This window comes from Falco rusticolus, chromosome 5, assembly GCF_015220075.1.
Source record: "Falco rusticolus isolate bFalRus1 chromosome 5, bFalRus1.pri, whole genome shotgun sequence".
NCBI lineage: Eukaryota > Metazoa > Chordata > Aves > Falconiformes > Falconidae > Falco > Falco rusticolus.
Window position 1 is genome coordinate 80878556 of NC_051191.1, and position 18737 is coordinate 80897292.

At 36.4% G+C, this 18737-nt stretch overlaps 1 protein-coding gene across 4 annotated transcripts in view; it reads left to right on the forward strand.

Annotated features, from left to right (window-relative positions):
• The window catches only part of CCDC91 (coiled-coil domain containing 91), a 155503-nt gene that overhangs the window by 65145 nt on the left and 71621 nt on the right, over nucleotides 1-18737 (forward strand). For all 4 annotated transcript variants that reach the window (XM_037389837.1, XM_037389836.1, XM_037389838.1 and 1 more), the window contains exon 7: nucleotides 8606-8683. In XM_037389837.1, the coding sequence (XP_037245734.1) occupies nucleotides 8606-8683 (78 nt within the window). The remainder of the gene's footprint in view (nucleotides 1-8605; nucleotides 8684-18737) is intronic.

Here is an 18737-nt window from a genome sequence, read left to right on the forward strand (position 1 = left end):
CCCCTCAGGTTCTTTTCTGCCAAGCTGCTTCCAAGCTGGGTGGCCCCTTCGCATGTACTGGTGCATGGGGTTTTTCCTCCCCAGCTGCAGGACTTTGCATTTCCTCTGTTGAACTTCATGAGGTTCCTGCCAGGCTGTTTCTCCAGCCTGGCGAGTCTCTCCAAATGGCAGCCTGACTGTCTTGGCATATTGGTCACTATTCCTAGTTTTGTGTCATCTGCGAACCTGCTGAGGGTACACTCTGCCCCATCATGTAGATTGTTAATGAGGGTCTTAAACAGGATCAGACCCAGCATTTGCCTCTGGGTTACACTGCTAGTTTCTGGCCTCCAGCTATAGACTTAGGCTTCTGATTGCCACACTTCTGGGCCTGGCAGTTTTCAATCCATCTCACTTTTTGCTTATCCAGCCCATACTTCAACAGCTTCTCTATGAGGATCTTGCAGGAGAGAGTGTCAAAGGCTTTACTGGAGTTCAGCTAGAAAATGTCCGCTGCTTTTGCCTCTTCTTCCAAGTCAGTCATGGCACAATAGAATGTAATAAAGTTGGTCAAGCATGACCTCCCCTTGGTGAAGCCATGCTGACTACTTCTGGTACTTCCCTGCCTTCTGGTGCCTTGAGATGGTTTCCAGGATTATCTGCTCCATCACTGTCATGGCTTAACCCCAGCTGGCAATGAAGCACCACCCAGCTGCATACTCACTCCCCCCTGGTGGGATGGGGGAGAGAATCAGAAGGGAAAAAACTTGTGGGTTGACATAAAGCCAATATAATAAGTAAAGCAAAAGTTACCCACCAGCAGGCAGGTGTTCAGGCATCTCCAGGAAAGCAGGGCTCCATCATACATAATGGTTACTTGGGAAGACAAAGACCTTAAGTCTGAACGTCCCACCTCTTCCTCCTCCTTCCCCCGGCTTTATATGCTGAGCATGATGCCATATGGTGTGGAATATCCCTTTGGCCAGTTGGGCTCAGCTGTCCCAGCTGGGTCCCCTCCCAGCTCCCTGTGCCCCCCCCAGCCTGCTCGCTGCTGGGGTGGGGTGAGCAGCAGAAAAGCCCTCGGCTCTGTGCAAGCACTGCTCAGCAGGAACTAAACCATCCCTCTGTTAGCAACACTGTTTTCAGCACAAATCCAGAACATAGTCCCATACTAGCTGCTATGAAGGAAGTGAACTCTACCCCAGACAAAACCAGCACAATCACTTTCCCAGGTACTGAGGTGAGGTTTACCAGCCTGTAGTTCCTTGTTTTTTTTTTTTTCCTGCCCTTTTGAAGACAGGAGTGATATTTTTTTACCTCGAGTTCTGAGACATTTCTCCCAGTCACCATGATCAGTCTAAGAGTATCGAGAGGGGCCTTGCAATGACATCTTGCACTTGTGGGTGCATCCTGTCAGGCCTCACGCACTTAATTGTGCCCAGTTTGCCTAAGTGTTTGCTGACATGATCCTCTTGCAATATGTCATCCTCACTCCAGACTTTCCCCTGGTCTTTAGGATTCCTGATTCTTGCATTCAGGACCACAACCTTTTCCGTGTCCTCTGTGAGCACCATCTCCTTCAGCAGTGAGCACACGTTTTCCCTAGCCTTCCTTTTGTCATCTCTAGTTATAGAAACCCCCTTCTTGTTGTCTTTGACATCCCTTGCCAGATTCAATTTCAGCTGGGCATTTGCTTTCCTTACCTCATTCATGCATGCTCGGACAATGTCTCTGTAGTCCTCCCCAGGTTACATGTCCTTGCTTCAAAGGTGTGTATGCTCCTTGTTTGGGTTTGAGTTTGGGTTTTGCCAGGAGCTCCTTATTCATCCATGCAGGCCTCCTGGCAGTTTTGTTTGGCTTCCTACTCGTTGGGTTAGTCTAATCTTCTGCAGTCTTTTTTTGTCTCTTTGCAGTCTGCAGGTCAGTTTCCTATCTAAAGAAAGAAGGAAAACTCTTCTTGTGTAGTTTATTCATACATATTTATATATAGCACTATAGTACATATGGTAGAGTAATACATAAATACTAATTTTTTAATATATGTAGTATATAAAATTGTGTCGGGTATTGTAACTTGCTTCAGTATCAATAGCTATGGATGACAGCTGGCAACACTTTCCAAGTTAATATTTTGTTCTTTATGAACAATGGTGGAATTTAATTTAATGTGAAGACTGATGCTTTTGAGATAAAAGACATGAGAATGTCCTAATGAAGGTAAGAATTCCTTTCATGCTTACTGTGTTGTTTAATGGAAGTGTTCTCTTCTTTCAGCTTCCCTGGAATTGTTCTCCTGTTTGTCTGTCTTCTTTGTCTTGCTATTACGTCCCATCATTCAGAGTACGTGGGGAAGTAGGAAAGCATCAGTGGCATAAGATGCCCTGGCACAGTGTAGCTCCATCCCAAGGAAGTATCTATATAATGGTTTAGAAAATGGCTGAGTCAAGCGTACTGTGCTTTTTACTGTATTATACAGTTTTGATAGCAAAATATATATTAATACTAAAACCCCTCAGTATTAATTAACAGATTGTTCTGCACAAGCATTAGCTCTTGTTTTTCTTGTTTAATGTCCTCCTCAGTAGAGAGTCTCTGTATTTACATCCTGTAGAATAAATAGCAGATATAAACTATAGTTGCTCTTCACAAAATATTAATGGCTTAAATGTGACAGGGTAGAGATCCATGCTTATGGAGTTATATGCTGCAAATACTTGGAGAGTTTAGTTACATGTGGTATGGGAACTAGAATTATGTTTCAGTTTTGGGCATGTACAGCTCTTCCATACTATTTCCTTTACATAGTTTTTCACATTCAATCAGTCATAATGTCTCCCAGCAGACGGGTCCATTCGCACTCACTTCACTCTGGCTCAGCTCAGTTCTAACTCAGCAGGAAATGTTCTCACCACTATATTAGGAAGTTGCTCATGTAAGTTCTCACTTCATTATTCACTTAAAGTCTTCTGTTGTTGGATACTCCAGGTAGCAATGATATTTAATAATAATAAAATAAATGACGGTATCTCCTTGTTTCCTGTAGTGAGCTCAAGGTTGTGCATACTGCATATTCTATTGGTTATATAGGGAAATCTGATTTTTTTCATTCCTTCTATAAAAATGTTTGTCCTTATCTTTGGGTTCTCAACTGTATCTTTCACTAGAATGTTGGTGATATGACAAAAGTGAAAATACTTGGTTTGCTATAGACCTGGAGGCAGTCCTATGTCTTAGTTCTGGAGAGCTCATTATTCTTATTTCACATGAACAGAAATAGCAACCAATCTGTATTTTATATACAATAGCACACTCTAGTGTGTATGTTAATTAGCCATTATAGACTGATTCTCATCGTGCTAACTCATTTTTCCAGTCATTTTTTTCTGTTGTAGTCAGTAATATTTCTTTCTCCGTACTTGGGTGAATTGGAGCAAATGTATACCATCAAATGAGAAGTTACCGGTTCCGTAACAGAATTATTGTGATACTAAATGTTTTTTGGTTTTTTTTTTTAAATGATGCTTTAAAGAAAAAAGAGCTGATAATTTTTGTGGAGAGGAAACTCTTGATGTAATGGAGGAATTGAGTCCATTTTGAAGAGTCTTCTAATGATGTAATTGTATGCAGCAAAACTGTGTAAGATGGTTTTGAAGAGTCTTCTAACCTGGTTGCCTGCAGGGAACTACAGTTTGCCTTTTTGCATTAGTACAGAAATGAGGAGGTAAGAGAGTACATCACTTGCTAAGATGTTGGCTCGGACTTGCAGCTAATTCTGAAGATACAACAGCCTTACAGTAGATAGGTTGTCAGCATCAAATCAGATAACTATTTTTCATGTTATGTATAGTAACATAAGACGTGGGTGCTTTAGTTAGTTAACTTACCATTTTATTGGCGCATTTTTCCTGACTTTTTTTAAACGGGGTTTATGAATTACATTGTAAAATGTAAAAAGTACATAATACCAGTTGAACTCAAAGTAAAGGATTTTATTTTATGGAGCTTATTTGATAATTTGTTTACATGGGTGAAAATTTAGGATCTTTTCCTGAATTGATTTTATTTTTTCTATCATTTTTTCTGCATATGAATGTGATCTCATAGTGCTCCTTTGCAGTATTGGCTTTTGCTTTATTTGTGTGTTACTACTCTGATATTTTTTAATGTTATAAATGGTGATTATTGATAACCTAATAAAAAAAGAGTAAGAAATTAAATTTCTTTTGCTCTGATCACAAGAGAATAGTCAGTAGGGGGGGGGGGGGGGACAACCATGGAGTAAATGTCATAAATTCAATAGGCACAATATTTTTTTTCAGTTATTTCAGTAACTTTGGTGTTTTTTTGGTGTTAGTTACACCCACTATAGAAGTGGGATTGTGAAATTGCTGTGGTGTTTACTGTTGTGGGCTGATTTTTATCAAAAGATGTTTTGATATGTAGCCATTTGCTTCCTTTTCAGGTGGCTGTGTTTGGTGACCCTAATTTTCAGTTTCAAGTCTCTTTTTTTTTTTTTTTTTGATGCTGTTTTCCATATGTATTAGGAGCACTACACAAAATATTTTTTCTGAGCATCCGTTTTTGATAATGAGAACTGCGGTTGCTTTGAATTAGATGAGAAGAAAGTGAGATTGAGAGTATCTTTTTCTTCATTTTTTGTATATGCTTTCACTTATTGCTGTTACAATATGTGTGATATGCAGGCGTCCTAGAATGGAAGGTTAGTAGGGAGTCTGTGGGTGACATACATTTTTCCCCACCACTTCAAGACAGTCTGCCTCTTTGAAAGTTAGCGGAAAAATGTATCAACTTTTTTTTAATCAAGGGTAATTAAATATAACAAAATAAGTTTCAGGTCTTTACTCTCTCTTCTTCCTCCATCAGAAGGATTCTCTCACTGTGGATCTTACATAGTACTGCAAGAAGTGTTACCCTTATGGTTCCCAGTGTGCATGAACACATGCCCTTGCTTTCTGTTCAAATGCTGTGTCATCAAAGAACCCTGTTTAAACTGTTTATGCTAACAATGGTTCAGTGAGACTGAAATTATTTAGGAAGCAATTCAGCTAAAAGATCTAAAAGAACTGCAAATGCAGTTGGCAGGCAGTGACAAGCAGCTAGATGGCGGGTGGTCAGTAAACTTTCCCGCTGCCACAGTCGCTTCAGAAGGCTTTTCTGCCCAGTGTGTCCTTGGGAACCCCACCTCTCAGAAGCTTACGAGGCATTTGGATCCATCTGCCTCTACAGAGTAGTTTGATTCACAGGGGTCTAACGGAAGAAAAGGGGAGTTACTTGGGTTTTAGTTTGGAAGACAACTTTCAAAGTTCAATCCTGTTCTCTTGTCCTTATCATCCAAGTTTTATTTGATATATTTCTGAAGGCACATACATTTGGTAGTGTTAAAGCATGTATTCTTATGAATAAATTGTTCACAATTACATGTTTCCTCATGTAAGAGTCACAAAACAGGAAAAAATGAAACATGGTGAACCCCGAGTTGCCTTTTACTTTCACGCTGTGTTCACAAAGAATGCTTCATGCTCTCTGGAATGACTGTCAAGATTTTGATGACAAAAATCCTCTGTCTTCCAAGTTTACGTTTAATCTCTGTCAGCATTCTGGTGTGAGATTCTCTCCATCACAATGCACAAGGAGAGGCAGTGAAGGTCCTCTGAAGATGATTTTACTTAAATTTCAAACTTCTCAACTCATGTTTGCTTCCTTTCTTAAAAGCATTTATTAAATAAAGGAAGGGAACAGCAACTTTCTTTAAAAACCACTCTGAAGTCATGCAAACCATGCAGGGGGATTCTACAAGAGCTGGAAAACACAATATTCTCTCTTTTGTAGTAAATCGGAATATTACATTTTAATTTCAGGTCTATACCATTCAAAATCTTTCATAGAGCTTCCCTTTTTTTTTCTTACAAGCAGAGTCATAATTCTGAGGGTAGTTATGTCCCTTCATTAAACTCATTTTCATATGGAAAGTACACATTTTATTGAAGATTTGTGAAGAAATAACATGACTGTTGTTCATCAAATGAGTATGCTACTGTTCTTGGAATGTTTCTGTTGTGCTCATAGATCAAACTTCCGGAGTTTCATGATTTGGCTGTCTTCATTGTTAGACAGTAAATCAATGCCTACACTTACAAAATGTGTTCCTCGAAGTGACTTTGGGTCTTCTTATTGGATATACAAGGACTAAGCACACATTCCTTTGAGTGATATAAGCTTTTGAAACACTATTTTACAGTTTCAGAAGAAAAGGCCAGCCATCCTCAAAAGAATTGAAATGCACCCTTACAAGTTAAAAGAAATAAACTTAAAGGCCTGCTGTCTTTGCTGAAAAATATTGCAAATAGAGAAAAAGGAAGTGTAGTGTTCATCAGATTAGATGAAACCCTTGCTTTGAGGGAGCGTTGCAAAGTGACCTTAAACTTTTCATCTGTGTGCTTGTGGCCTTTCATTTCCTCTTCTACCTCTGTTCTTGAAATTGCTAGACCTGAACCAAGCAAAACTGATGCCTTACTATTAGTTCTTTACTAATGACTTTTTCATACTTTAGGAGTTATTTTAAGGAAGTATGTACTCTGAAATGTAGTGGATGGAATGAATCTTCATGTTGGGAGTTATACTTTGGTGTTGATGCTTCAGCTTGTGTTACCAGTTCACATTTAGTACATGACTTAGAACAAGTCACTAACTGAAAAAACTGAGAGGCTTATTGTAAGAGGACAAACTGCGTTGTTGTGGTTTTTTTTTGCTTTGTGTCTTGATTTGCGTGGTAATGCTAGCGAGAGGCGTTGTACTTAGTAGAATGAAATATGCTGCTTGCTCGGTCAACACGCTTCATCCATGATGTCTCACTCTTACGTTCAAGGTGATTCTGACAGATCTTAGATGGGAATCTTACTTTTAACTTTCCTCAACATGGAATACATTCTCTTCGGTTTTGGTTTTGTTTTGGGTTGTTTTCAGCTAGCATAATTAATGACCATTAGCTTACTCTTTCTTTTCATATTTGTCAATCCAAGGTAAGTTACTATAGTAATTACATGTTTCTCTCTCTCTCTCTCTCTCACACACACAGACCCCTGCCATTTTTGCTTTTCACAGGGAAGATATTTGTTAAGCATTTGTGAAGTTTTGGAGTTAAGCACTGGATCACATTTTTCTTCCTTATATCAATTCTGTAATTTTATACTGCAAAAATATTTCTAGCTCAGTTTTGGGCGTTTTGTTTTTAAACATCTATAACATCAGACTTGAACTACTTTGTGGTGTCAATGACACCTATCTATCACAATGTGATTAAACTGATGTGCCCAGATGTTGTGCATTGTTATCTGACGTAGTAGTTTATTTACACATCCAAATATTTCCATCTTCAATTCTTCTGCTTCATATCAGTTGTTCTTGCACGCCTTCACAACACCCCCAGTTCTATTCAAGAGAATCTGAATGTCTCATTATTTTTGGGCCAATGATAAGTTTTTATAGCTATAATTTCAAACTTTTTGCTAAGGTGGTCCTTTCAGCTTCTAATCAAATACAGAGTTACAGACCAATTAATTTTAATGGTGTTATATCGCCTTTCATAATAAAATTGAACATGCTTTGTTAGATGCTAGGTTTTCCTTATTTCAAACATACAGATCTTAGAAAACATATAATTTTATTAATTAATCTCAACTTGAATTACATCCAAAAAAATTAGTTAATATGTAGTGTAAGTTTTGCATGGTCTTGCCCTGTAATCACTGCAAGGTAATATTTGTGATGAATGCTTCTCTGCTCTCTGCACCAGTTTCCCCAGGTGATTTAAAGCACCTGTGACCTGCTGCACTAGCTTATTTAAGAACAGATCCCTGAAGCAAAGAAGGAGGGAGGAGGGAAAGTTTTTAATACTTACCAATTTCTGATTTGGAAAAGTGGTGCTGCTCACTGATAGGCATGAAATGCTGATGAGAATTTAATGAGGTGTTCACATTGCAGACTAAGATAGCAAACCACAGGCAACCATTTTTATGTAAAGGCAAAAATATTAGAATGTTCCTGTCCATTTTACTTCCACATGATACAGTGAATAAAATAAAAACTGAACAGTACAGCTTTGTTTGAAAAACATATTCAGGATGTTCTTATGAGGAACACTTTCCTGGGAAACTTAAGAATTAAGGAAAGATAAAAAAGGAGCTATGTAATGAGTAGGAGAAGAGTGTGCTTTTCTGAGGAAGCTGAATCTGATACTCATCCATCTCAACATTTTTATTAATACAGGCAGTAAATAACTTTTACTAAAAGAGTGGTTTGGAAGTCCTGCCACCCACAGGTATACCAAGAAACCAGAAAAATCAGAGCATCAAAGAAAAACTTAAAAAAATATTGGAGAACCATTGAGAAATATCTGGGGACTAATAAAATAAAGAAATAAAAATATGTTTAATAGTAGGACTAACTTGGCTTGTCAGGTATTATATATATGCTCAATATAAGATGTGTGCATTTCTTCATAAAAGTTACTCAAAATGAAGAAAATAATTGGTCTTTACTCCCCTAATTAAAATAGTTATGTTGAGTGCCTATGTTATATATAAACTTTCCACATGTTTTTGTACAGGACAAGCATAAGCAGGAGTTAGAAGACATGAGGAAAGCTGGACATGAAGCCTTGAGTATTATTGTTGAAGAATTCAAGGTAAATGAGTTGCCAAGATAACACAATTTCTAAATTATATTGTTGTAATAGTATATAATAAGTGCACTACAGGCAGCCTTTTTGGTACTGATTGTGCTGGTTGCTCAATGTCTTTCACTTTAAGTCTGTCTTTTCTCTTGCTTCCAATTTAGACTGTTTAGCCTGAAATTTTGCATGGCAATTTTTCTCATTTTGCACTTTGGGAAACTTAAGATAAACTTAAAACGTGAACAAAAAAAAATGCTCAGTTAATTGTGGTAAACTTTTGGTTTGAGTTTGCTGCAGAAAAGCAGCATCACAGAGCAATTCAGCAGGTTTTTATTTCCACAGCACTAAGTGAAGAAGTTAAATATGAAATAAGGTTGAATCTCTAATTCTTCTCTCATGTTGTTCCTAGTTCCTCCCAGCTGATAAGATGAAAGTACTGGATCTTGCCATGGAGGATAAATCTGTGTCTTTTGTACTGTTATGGAAACTTTCTAGTAAGAAATGCACAGAGGACAAAACCTGAACCACGTTAGGAGAAGGAGTAGGTAAAGCTAAGAATACTAATTAGACTTAAGGAGGTAAAGAAGATCTGGCAGGGAAAAAAACAACCCTGATAATGGGAAATGGAAAAGAAGACTATTTTTGAAAATGAGAAGGGAGATATAAGACCTGGCAGGCAACTGTGAGCTGGGAACACAAATTTGACAGCGTAGTTATTGAAGGGGAAATTCAAACTGTAACTGTTCAACAATGGTAATTCATGCCCAAGGAATGATCTGGCATAGAGGGCAGGAAGACCCAACTGCAGAATGGTTTAAACTTGCTGGAAGCAGGATTGCCAGAGACAGCGGGAGTGAGGTTTCCCTTGGTAATGAGATATGAAATGTCACAGCATCGTCTTGTTAGCAGTCCATCCTAAAATGTGAGTGCTCGGGCCACAGTCAACAGAGCTGGCACTGGGGGATGAACTGAACACAAGGCTAAGGTGCCCCATGCCAGTGCTTACATGATTGATGCTGGTGCAAATGTGTATAAGGAATTGTCTCATATCTTTGCAGACTCCTTGTAGAGCTGCTTATGGAGGTACGACTGTCCAATCCATTGTTCATTAGATCTTTTTACACTTAAGCACAAATTTGCCTCAAGGGATGTAATGAAATTTTTCCAATGTTATTAGGGTTGGAATGGAACTGACAAGGTAAGAAGAATAGGATTGAAGTCGGGTCTTGGGATTCAGGTAATAAGCTGAAAGCCTGAGTCTAAGACCTGCTGGTTAAGAAGCCTGCAATACTTTGTGGGTGAACGTAGGCAGGTTGGTTGGTTTGGTTTTAGGAAATACCTGAAACTTACTTGTGATGTATGCTTCTTTCTGGTGGTCTCAGGATCTGCAGCTCAAAGAGAACTGTCTGTGCCAGATTCCAAGTCTGCTGCAAAATTTGGGATCTTAATATTGTGCAAAATTGGGGTTTTAGTTAGATTCTGTGGGGCTCGTAGACTGTTCCTTATATGTAAGGCAGGCTACTAAATTCCAGGTCTGAGAAAGCACCACTCTGGAGGAGACCTGATGATGCTTTTAGGACCCTCTGCTTGAAGGCAGCCCATGTCATAGGCTGCAAAAAAGTATAAAGTAATTCTAGTCATCGTACATGTTTGCAACGATTCATAATAAGAAAGTATTTTAATAATTTTGCTAATAACTGTTAGTAGTATTCTAGCTAATATCAAAATTGGACTCCCTGTAGAAATAAGTCTGTCTCATCAATACAACTTACACTAATTTAAAGGGAACCTATCCAGAAAAAAGTTTCCATTCCTGAGAAAAGCTCAGCATGGCCACTGGTGATGTCCCATTTCTCCATACCTCCTTCATTTCACTTCTGGAGGAGAATTACTGTTTCTTTTCCCTTACTGCTTTGAGAACCACTTTGCAATAGAAGTTCTCAAATGGGAATTTTCTTTGGACTGTCTCACTTTGGATGGGCCACCGAACATAACGTATATCAGTACTTTTCATTTCTGTTTTGTGCCAGATGCATATAAACTAGCTTGCTGTTTCTGTGTGAACTTATATTTTGAAAAACCTGGCGAGCTATTGGTAATTGCTGTACTTATGTTTCCTTCTTTGTATTTCTGAAAATATAAACAAACTGTGAAATGCAACAATTTTATAGTATGGAGCGAAAAATTTAAATATTTTCTAGATACAATTTTTTCACCATTTTAATGCCTTTATGTGAGCTAAAGGAGAATTTTGCATGGATGATGTTGTCCCTTTTAAGGAATAATTTTTTCAGGTATCGTTGGGTAAAAGAATATACTCGTGCCACATTGATTTTTGGAAAATATTTTATGAGTCTACAGCAGCTGGGAAGATCTGATATGCCATCTAGAAAAGAAGATCTGTGTTTATCAGTTTATATGATTTGGCACAGAAGATTAGGGATTTAATTGAATACTAATACTGTGATTCTAATTAATATTTATATTTAGCATATTATTTCTCATCAGATGTTTATAGTCAAGTTATATAAAGGCATTCTTTAATATCAGGGAACTATGGCATGAACATACTTCCCACAAGCTTACCTGTTGCCTCATGTGGTTAGTTGGCATATTTTTGTCAATGAGATCACAGTACTCTGAGGAGAATTGACATCAGATGTACCAGCCTCCAAATAAAATACTGTAGCCAACCTTCTATGCAAACAAGCAGTGTGTTATTTTTCAGGGTAGCAGGAAAACTGGAAAAAAAAAAAAAAAAGGTTACTAGGTTTTAAAAAAAATATCTTATTTTGGTTTTTTATAGCTTAAATACCTTTCTAATAACCCTTTACTGTGTACTTAAACAAAAAGTTATAACAGTGAATCAACAGAGTTCAGTGAAGGCAAAAACTGTTCTGTAGTTTCGTTTGAAAAAATAATCTCATAGATTCTTGTAAAACATTAATTCATGGTTAATATTTCAATATGGAACAGGGTTAAATTTTTTTTTTCTTAAGTAAATGAATCAGATGTGGTTTTGTAATTATAAAAGTAGTATTTTACATTTTGGGGACTTCTTAACTACTCATACCTTTAGGAATTTTATACCTGTCAGACATGTTGGCAGTTAGTAGTCAGATAAACAAATGAGGAGTCCTACATATAGCATTTTTTTAAGAATGTAAAGTAAATCTGATTAGTCCTTTTAGTGAAATACAGAATTGTGAAATTCACTGACTCTTTTAATTCACTTATGATTGGCCATGTTAATTTTGTGCTGAAATATATCTTCTTTAGGATTTAAATTGTTACACTAATGCTTATCATTTATATGCAGAAATTATTTCCATTTTCAGTGGATGTTGTAAGTACTATCTAATTAATCCTCAAATTACCTTGAGTGTGGAGATTCACTTAAACGTCTACTGAGTTGTTTAAAAGGCATAGGAAGGAAAATCTTTCTTACAATGAAATTGTCCTGTTTTGCATTCCTTGGGCTTTAATAAAACAAAGTGATGCAGATTATTCCAATCAAGTGCTTGCTTGTGACCCAAATTAGGTTTTGTTGCAGTTATGACTGTTGGAATTGTGACTAATCCTATATGGTGCCAGCCGATCATAATTATGGAATGCCACTCCAAGCACAGTTGTAGCATCAGTGAATGTCATGCACAACATTTGTGTGTGTGTGTGTTTTAAGGATAGCTATGTAAAAATATGAACCGTTCATCATTAGTCCCAGAAAATAATCCCCATAATCCCTCAAGATCAAATCCTCTAAATTAGGTATTGAAACTCTGGGTTGAACAACAATGGAAAGGCGTTGACTACTTGTCTTTTCTGTATTGCTGGCACAGGTAAGTCTTCAAACTGGTAGATTTGTGAAAGTGCCTTTCTTTTGGCATACAAGGAAAAGAGAGTTGCCATTTTTTCACTTCTATCTACAAGTTCACCAACTTTGTAACCAAAAGCTCACATATTTTTTACATTTAGGGCTAATTGTTACTCCTCGCAGACTTACTGCAGCAGTCTTTTTGTTGTATCTTTCTGTGCTTGAAAATGGGTTACACTTTCTGATAATCGCTCTCCTGTATTTGGGGGAACCACTTGTTGTAGAAGGGACAATATTTCTCCATGTTGATCTTGCATTAGTATGTTGTCCCCAGGCAGGCCAGGCACTCAAGCTGAAGACCAAACCCTTTCAATTTCTACCCTTGGTTGTGACAACAACCCTTGTTGACTGGTCCTTTTTAATATGGCAAGTGTTGAACGGAGCTTACAGAAGTCAAATACTATATGATCTAATTTCAAGGACCTGAATATACCAAAGCCCTTAGAATTATTGCAGTTGTCTATGGAATATTAGCTTGCCAAATGTGCCGGGTAATCTGTAAACAGAGACCATTAGACACTTTGTAGCACAAACCCTCAAAAACCTTGGCCATTGTTAAGCATCTCACATTCTTATCTTCCTTTCATGAAATAAACCATCCAACACAGTCATGAAATTTGTATTAAAAAGATGGGGAAACAAATAAAAAAATAACTTAGTGTTCTGTGTAGGCCATTTCCCCTTATGTTTACCTATTTTATTTTAATTTCTGTCTTTCATGTCATTATTTTTTTAAGCTTTTATCCCTGGTAATTAACTGTAGTAAAGAAAAGTAAATGTAGATCTTGGAAATAATGCTTGTGGGATCATGCCATATTTTAAGATATTTACCTCAAGCAACATAAGGATTTTTCTTCTGCTTGTTTAATCAAGCTTTTGTTCCAAAATTTTCATAGTTCTGTAAATAAACGAGTTAAGATTTTTAATCTGTTTTGTTTATATTTCTCACCATATAAAATATCCTTTAATGTAAGGTTTAAGGAATATGAGGTTACAGGCAGGTGTATTTATTTGATGGTATTTATTGACTTAGATTATTTTATGCAATTATTAGGCTTTTAGAAGCCTTGTGTGTTTCCTGTTATGGAAATTAACTTCAACATCCTTTCCAGCCGTTCCTACACTGACAGGTTTGTCTGTCAGTTTTCAGTGTTAGTTAGTTGGTTTTTTTTCAGCTTTCCAGAATGTAAGAACAAACCGATTTGCAAAGTACAAAATATGTGGAGGCCATCAAGCTGTCTTTCAAAAACATTTGTGTCAATAATAGACCTCTGAACTGAAAGGTTACCCCCTAATAAACAAAGGAAAGTTTAAAAGACTTAATTACAAAAGATGTTAATTTAGAATCAGGATATCTTTTTTTAGACATAGTTTATCCCTAGTGGGGAGGGTAAACTCTTGAAATGTGGCCAGTTCTCAGCTCTTTAAAACACCAGCTTAGCTTATTAAGTTTCCAAGTCGACATGCTGGCTCAGAAAGGCCTGACACATGAATAAAAGGATAAATTAAAAAATTGTTGCAAGGGCTTGTATTTCCATTCCAGCTTTTATACTTGTCCATGTCTATGTCACACTAGAATTCAAGTGGGCCTTGAATATTATACAGTATTGGGTTTTGTCCTGAAGAGCTGATGGCTAGAAAAGGAGAGATTCCTTGTCATTTTTACAGTTTAGGAGACTCACGTGCAACAGTGGTGCTAATGCAGAAATCTTTCTGTGGAATTCTATGATAAAAGCAAGGCACAATCAGGTCTCAATCTTCCGAAGATCTGGCTGTCAAAAATACGTTATTATTGATTAAAGCATCTCAATATTTAAAAGTAACTAAAAATTACAAGGTATCTCTCCCTCCATTTTTAGTAAGGGTGACCTTTTATATGTCGTTCTGACTATAGGACAGTAAATACCGTGTTAAATGTTGTAATAATTGAAAGGTTTGATTAAAAGTGACTTTGCAGTTTGTTTCTGGCAGGAGTCTGGGAGAACAGTGTTTTGTGGAAAATAAATTAAACCTCACATACCAGTAAAACCGAGATACCTAGATAAACTGGGCGTAGTATTCAAACTGTAAGTAGCAGATCATTACTGGTATACCAAAATCAGTTGAAAATGAAACTGAAGTTGTTATACCACTTTATTATAAACATGCCCTATTCTTGTATTTGTTTCAAATGTCTTTTACATTGTGTCTTTGAAACACCTGACTAAAAACCAGGTCACGCTGTAAACAAAACAGTGGTTAGTGAAACCGTGCAGCTTCTTCATACCTTGTTGCACATCTAAATGTGTTGACCTTTTGCAAAGAATAGCTTGTGAGGAAATACTTTTTGATTTGATACATAAAATTTCACAGCACAAGCTTTGTTTAAAGCTTTGGTAGCACACTATGAGTGTAAACAATTCAGGAAATTAAACTCAATGTTTTATTTCATTTAGAACCTACTTCAATGTAAATTGCAAGTTGACTCTGACTTAAGCAGGAGTTTAATTGCTTTCATTTTGGTTAATATTCACTTGTAAAAAAACAAAAACAAAACCAAAAACATTTATTCCATAGTACCTAAATGGATGTGTTCCATTTTCACTTAGAGAGGCTTACCTAAAAATAGCCTGATCATGAACATATGCAGTATCTTGGGCTGAAGTGGGTAAGGTGGATTCTGTTGAAAAAGAAATTGTCAAAAATTTCTAAATAGCTATATTTATAAAGTATGTGTACTAGCTAGTATCATAGTTACAACACAACCAGTCAAATAGGACATTTTATTGAGTTAATGTATCTTCTCCAAGGGTCAGGAAAGAATTTTGATTGTGTCCGCTGCTCTGCTCTATAATTCAACAATTGGTTAATTATAGTTTGCCCTTAAATAAAGCAATAGAAATTAAGTAATGGTGGAGACAGGATGCTGAATTAGATGAATCACTGTCTAGTGCTACAAAGCATGGAAGCTCTTACATACTATTGCTGAAATTAATGCTCGTATTTAATATGTTTGAAGTAGTATGGTAGTGTTACTAGGTAACTTTATTTTTAAAGATAACTTGTTTTGGCCATCCTGACTCAGCAGTTCTGAGGTAAAGATGATGTTTCTTATACTGACTTGTATTTAGTTACTTAAGCAAGTCAATGATGCTTGAGCACGGGAAAGAAACCAAAGAGGATATTCTTTTTGGAGTGACTATGGGTTTTGATGCAGTGCTTTTAAATAACATTACAGAACATTATGGAGCAGCCTGTACATCATGATGCATGTTACGTACCGATGTTTCATGTGAGTTTGTTTAACAATTTCAAACAATGCTACCCATCTAAGAAGCCTGGTTTTTGCACAGATTGGAAGTGCTTTTATACTGTTTTTCAGAAGAGATGAGAGAGGATAGTAAACCCAGTTCTTTTTTTCCTCTTTTTTTTTTTTTTTTTTTTTTTTGTCTGACTACTTTTTAAATCTCTCCTATAAAATATGACATTGAGAGAAAGAAGAGATTTGCCAATTTATGAGTGTTAGGGAAGTTGGGATGAATTTGGGGATAGCAGTCTATATTTTGGCTATATAATTCAAGAAGAATTCTTATAAATTCTAGCTTTTTGCCATGCAATAAATCCTGTTCTGGGCAAGCAGTTGTGGTTTCTATTGTCAGTAGAATGAAGACAATATGCACTAGGGTTGCAGAAATAGGTTTGTATTAAAAATGGGCTGGAATGTCTGAGCTATGGTTTTAGTGAAACCATAATCATTGCAATTTTGCCTTTCGAAGGATGAAGACAAGTTTTGTAAAGCATCTAATACTCTATACATAACAAAACACAGTATAAAATTTTGTGATCATTTTTATTTTCTAACCTTCGAGCTTTTCTTTCTCAGATTGGATGCAGTACAGATTTTCAGTCTCTAGTCTGTACGCAGTGATGCAGTTCTCTATTGTTCCCACCATCCATGTAGTGCGCTGTTAATTATATTTCAGGACTACTTAATTCTTTGACCATTGCTAAAGCATATAATAGAGTAATTAAGATGTGTATTCCCTTAATTAATAATATCCCAAAGTGATAATGGATGAAGTTCTTATTATAATGTTTGGATATTGTTCCAACTCAGGGTCTTCCAAAATTATTCTGATGTATGAAACTTGAAGCTAAAGTTTGTTCTTTATCTGAGCTTAAAGTGGGGTTTGGTCTAATTTAGTTAAGTTTTATTTTGTTTTGGTAAAATTCCCGTTTATAAATTCAAGATGGATTCACATTTAATCTTTCTGCAAACTAATTTTAAAATTTTTTGTACTGTTATTTAGATGTGTGAAGGTTTTGGTAATGGTTTGAGGAAATAATAGTTTCTGTGATTTTTATTACCTGTCATGTATAAAACTAAAATGGATATAAAGAGACTTTAGAGAACTTGTTCTTAAGGGTTTTCATTCTCTTTTGTTCCAGGCATTTTTGGTTAGTGGAAGAAAAGTAGGCTCAATTCTGTGATAGCGTTTTTGGGTTAGGAGAATGATTAGAAAGTAGGGAGGAAGCAGCATTTCTTGAATTGTTTGGAAGTTTTCTGATAGTTTAACGTTCAGAAGAAGACTTGCTTTGCTGTCATTGTCATCCTACAAGTCCTGTTATTTGAAGCATTCATTTGGAGTAGCCACAATTTGTATAGATACTGTTAAATGTGACCATACGTGTTACTCTTTAGCTTTCCCATGAACGATGTGAATTTGTTCTTTAAAAGCCTCCTCAAAATTGTTCATGTCCAGAAACAATGAAGAGAAAACCTAAGAGAGTTTGGAGTATAATGTGCATTGGGAAAATGCATTATTTCCAAGTGGCAAAATAGCAAGTGCAAGACAGAACTTCTCCCAAATGTATTCTAACATTTAAACTACCTTATCATACAACTAAACTGTATAGTTTACAGACACCAGAATGTGTTCCACCCAACTCCGCTGCAAGATTCTACAAAATTTTAGGACATTCTAGAATTCTGCCATTATTTTGTTACTCCTTGTGCTGCACAGGCAGCTTTACTAACAAGAATCCAGAGATAGAGATACTAGAATAAGAGCTATAATCAACAAATCTTTGAAATTTTAGAACTGAGAAAATTTAGCTTATCCGCAGTGGTTCAAGAGCCATTGCTCTATTCTCTGGGGAAAGAAAATCAGGACTGAGGCAGTGTGCAGACTCCTAATTTTTCTTTTTGCTTAAATTCCACTGGTTTTAGTCCTGATAAGATGAGAGGGGCATATAATGATTTCTTTCATGTGTTTTTGAAAAGAGGAAAATACAACTGTACATCAAACTAATCCATCTGATACCCAATAGATTTTGGAAGGGGACCTAAAGATTTGCTGTTCCATATCTGACTCTGATAGTTTCTTGTCGCTTCTTTGAGTCATATTAAATTCCTATTCTGAAACCGGGTATACCGAGCTAGGTAAAGTGTTAAAATATGAGTTATTTTATTCTTGTGCCGTTATTATTATTTTTTTTTTACCAGATAAAACCCACTGGATACCATAAGTCAATGTAATTTTTTGAAGTAGTTCTGGGGTTTGAGGAATTAGATTATAGATGTGTTAATTTGGCACCTTTTTCTTCCCCTAATAACTTTCTCAATGCTACTTTCTACTCTGATTTTCTTTTTCTGATCTACAAGCCAAAACAGCTATAGATTAATGCCTGAGGCTTAAAACTTGACCAGATTTTCGCTTTGATTAGCTAATGCCATGTTGAAAATGAATTACAACTGAACCAAACCTAATAAAACAATGTCAGTGTAGACATTAATTCTTGGGTTTGTCAGTTACTGGCTTTTTTTGCCCAGTTTAGTAATGGCAAATGTGTAGTATGAGACATGGGGAGGAAGGAGATGATAAAAGGCCATGTATATATCTTTGTCTGATTACTTGAAGCTGTGGTGATATGTTTTCAGGAGTCAGAGGAAAGATGTTCTCATTCTTATTTTATTGTACTTAAATATAGTTTGATTATTTAGTACATAAGCCTTGTAAATTCTGTCTTTGTTTGATTAGTGGATATGCATCAGTTCAAGTGGTGATGTACCTGCAATCATAACTATGGTTATACAGCCAATATAGTGGCTGCAGTTTGTTCTTATATTCATGCATTGTTTTGTATTTTAATGTTAAGCAAACTGCTTTAAGTATTTGTTTATTTAAAGTACCACGGTCTTTTAAACTATTC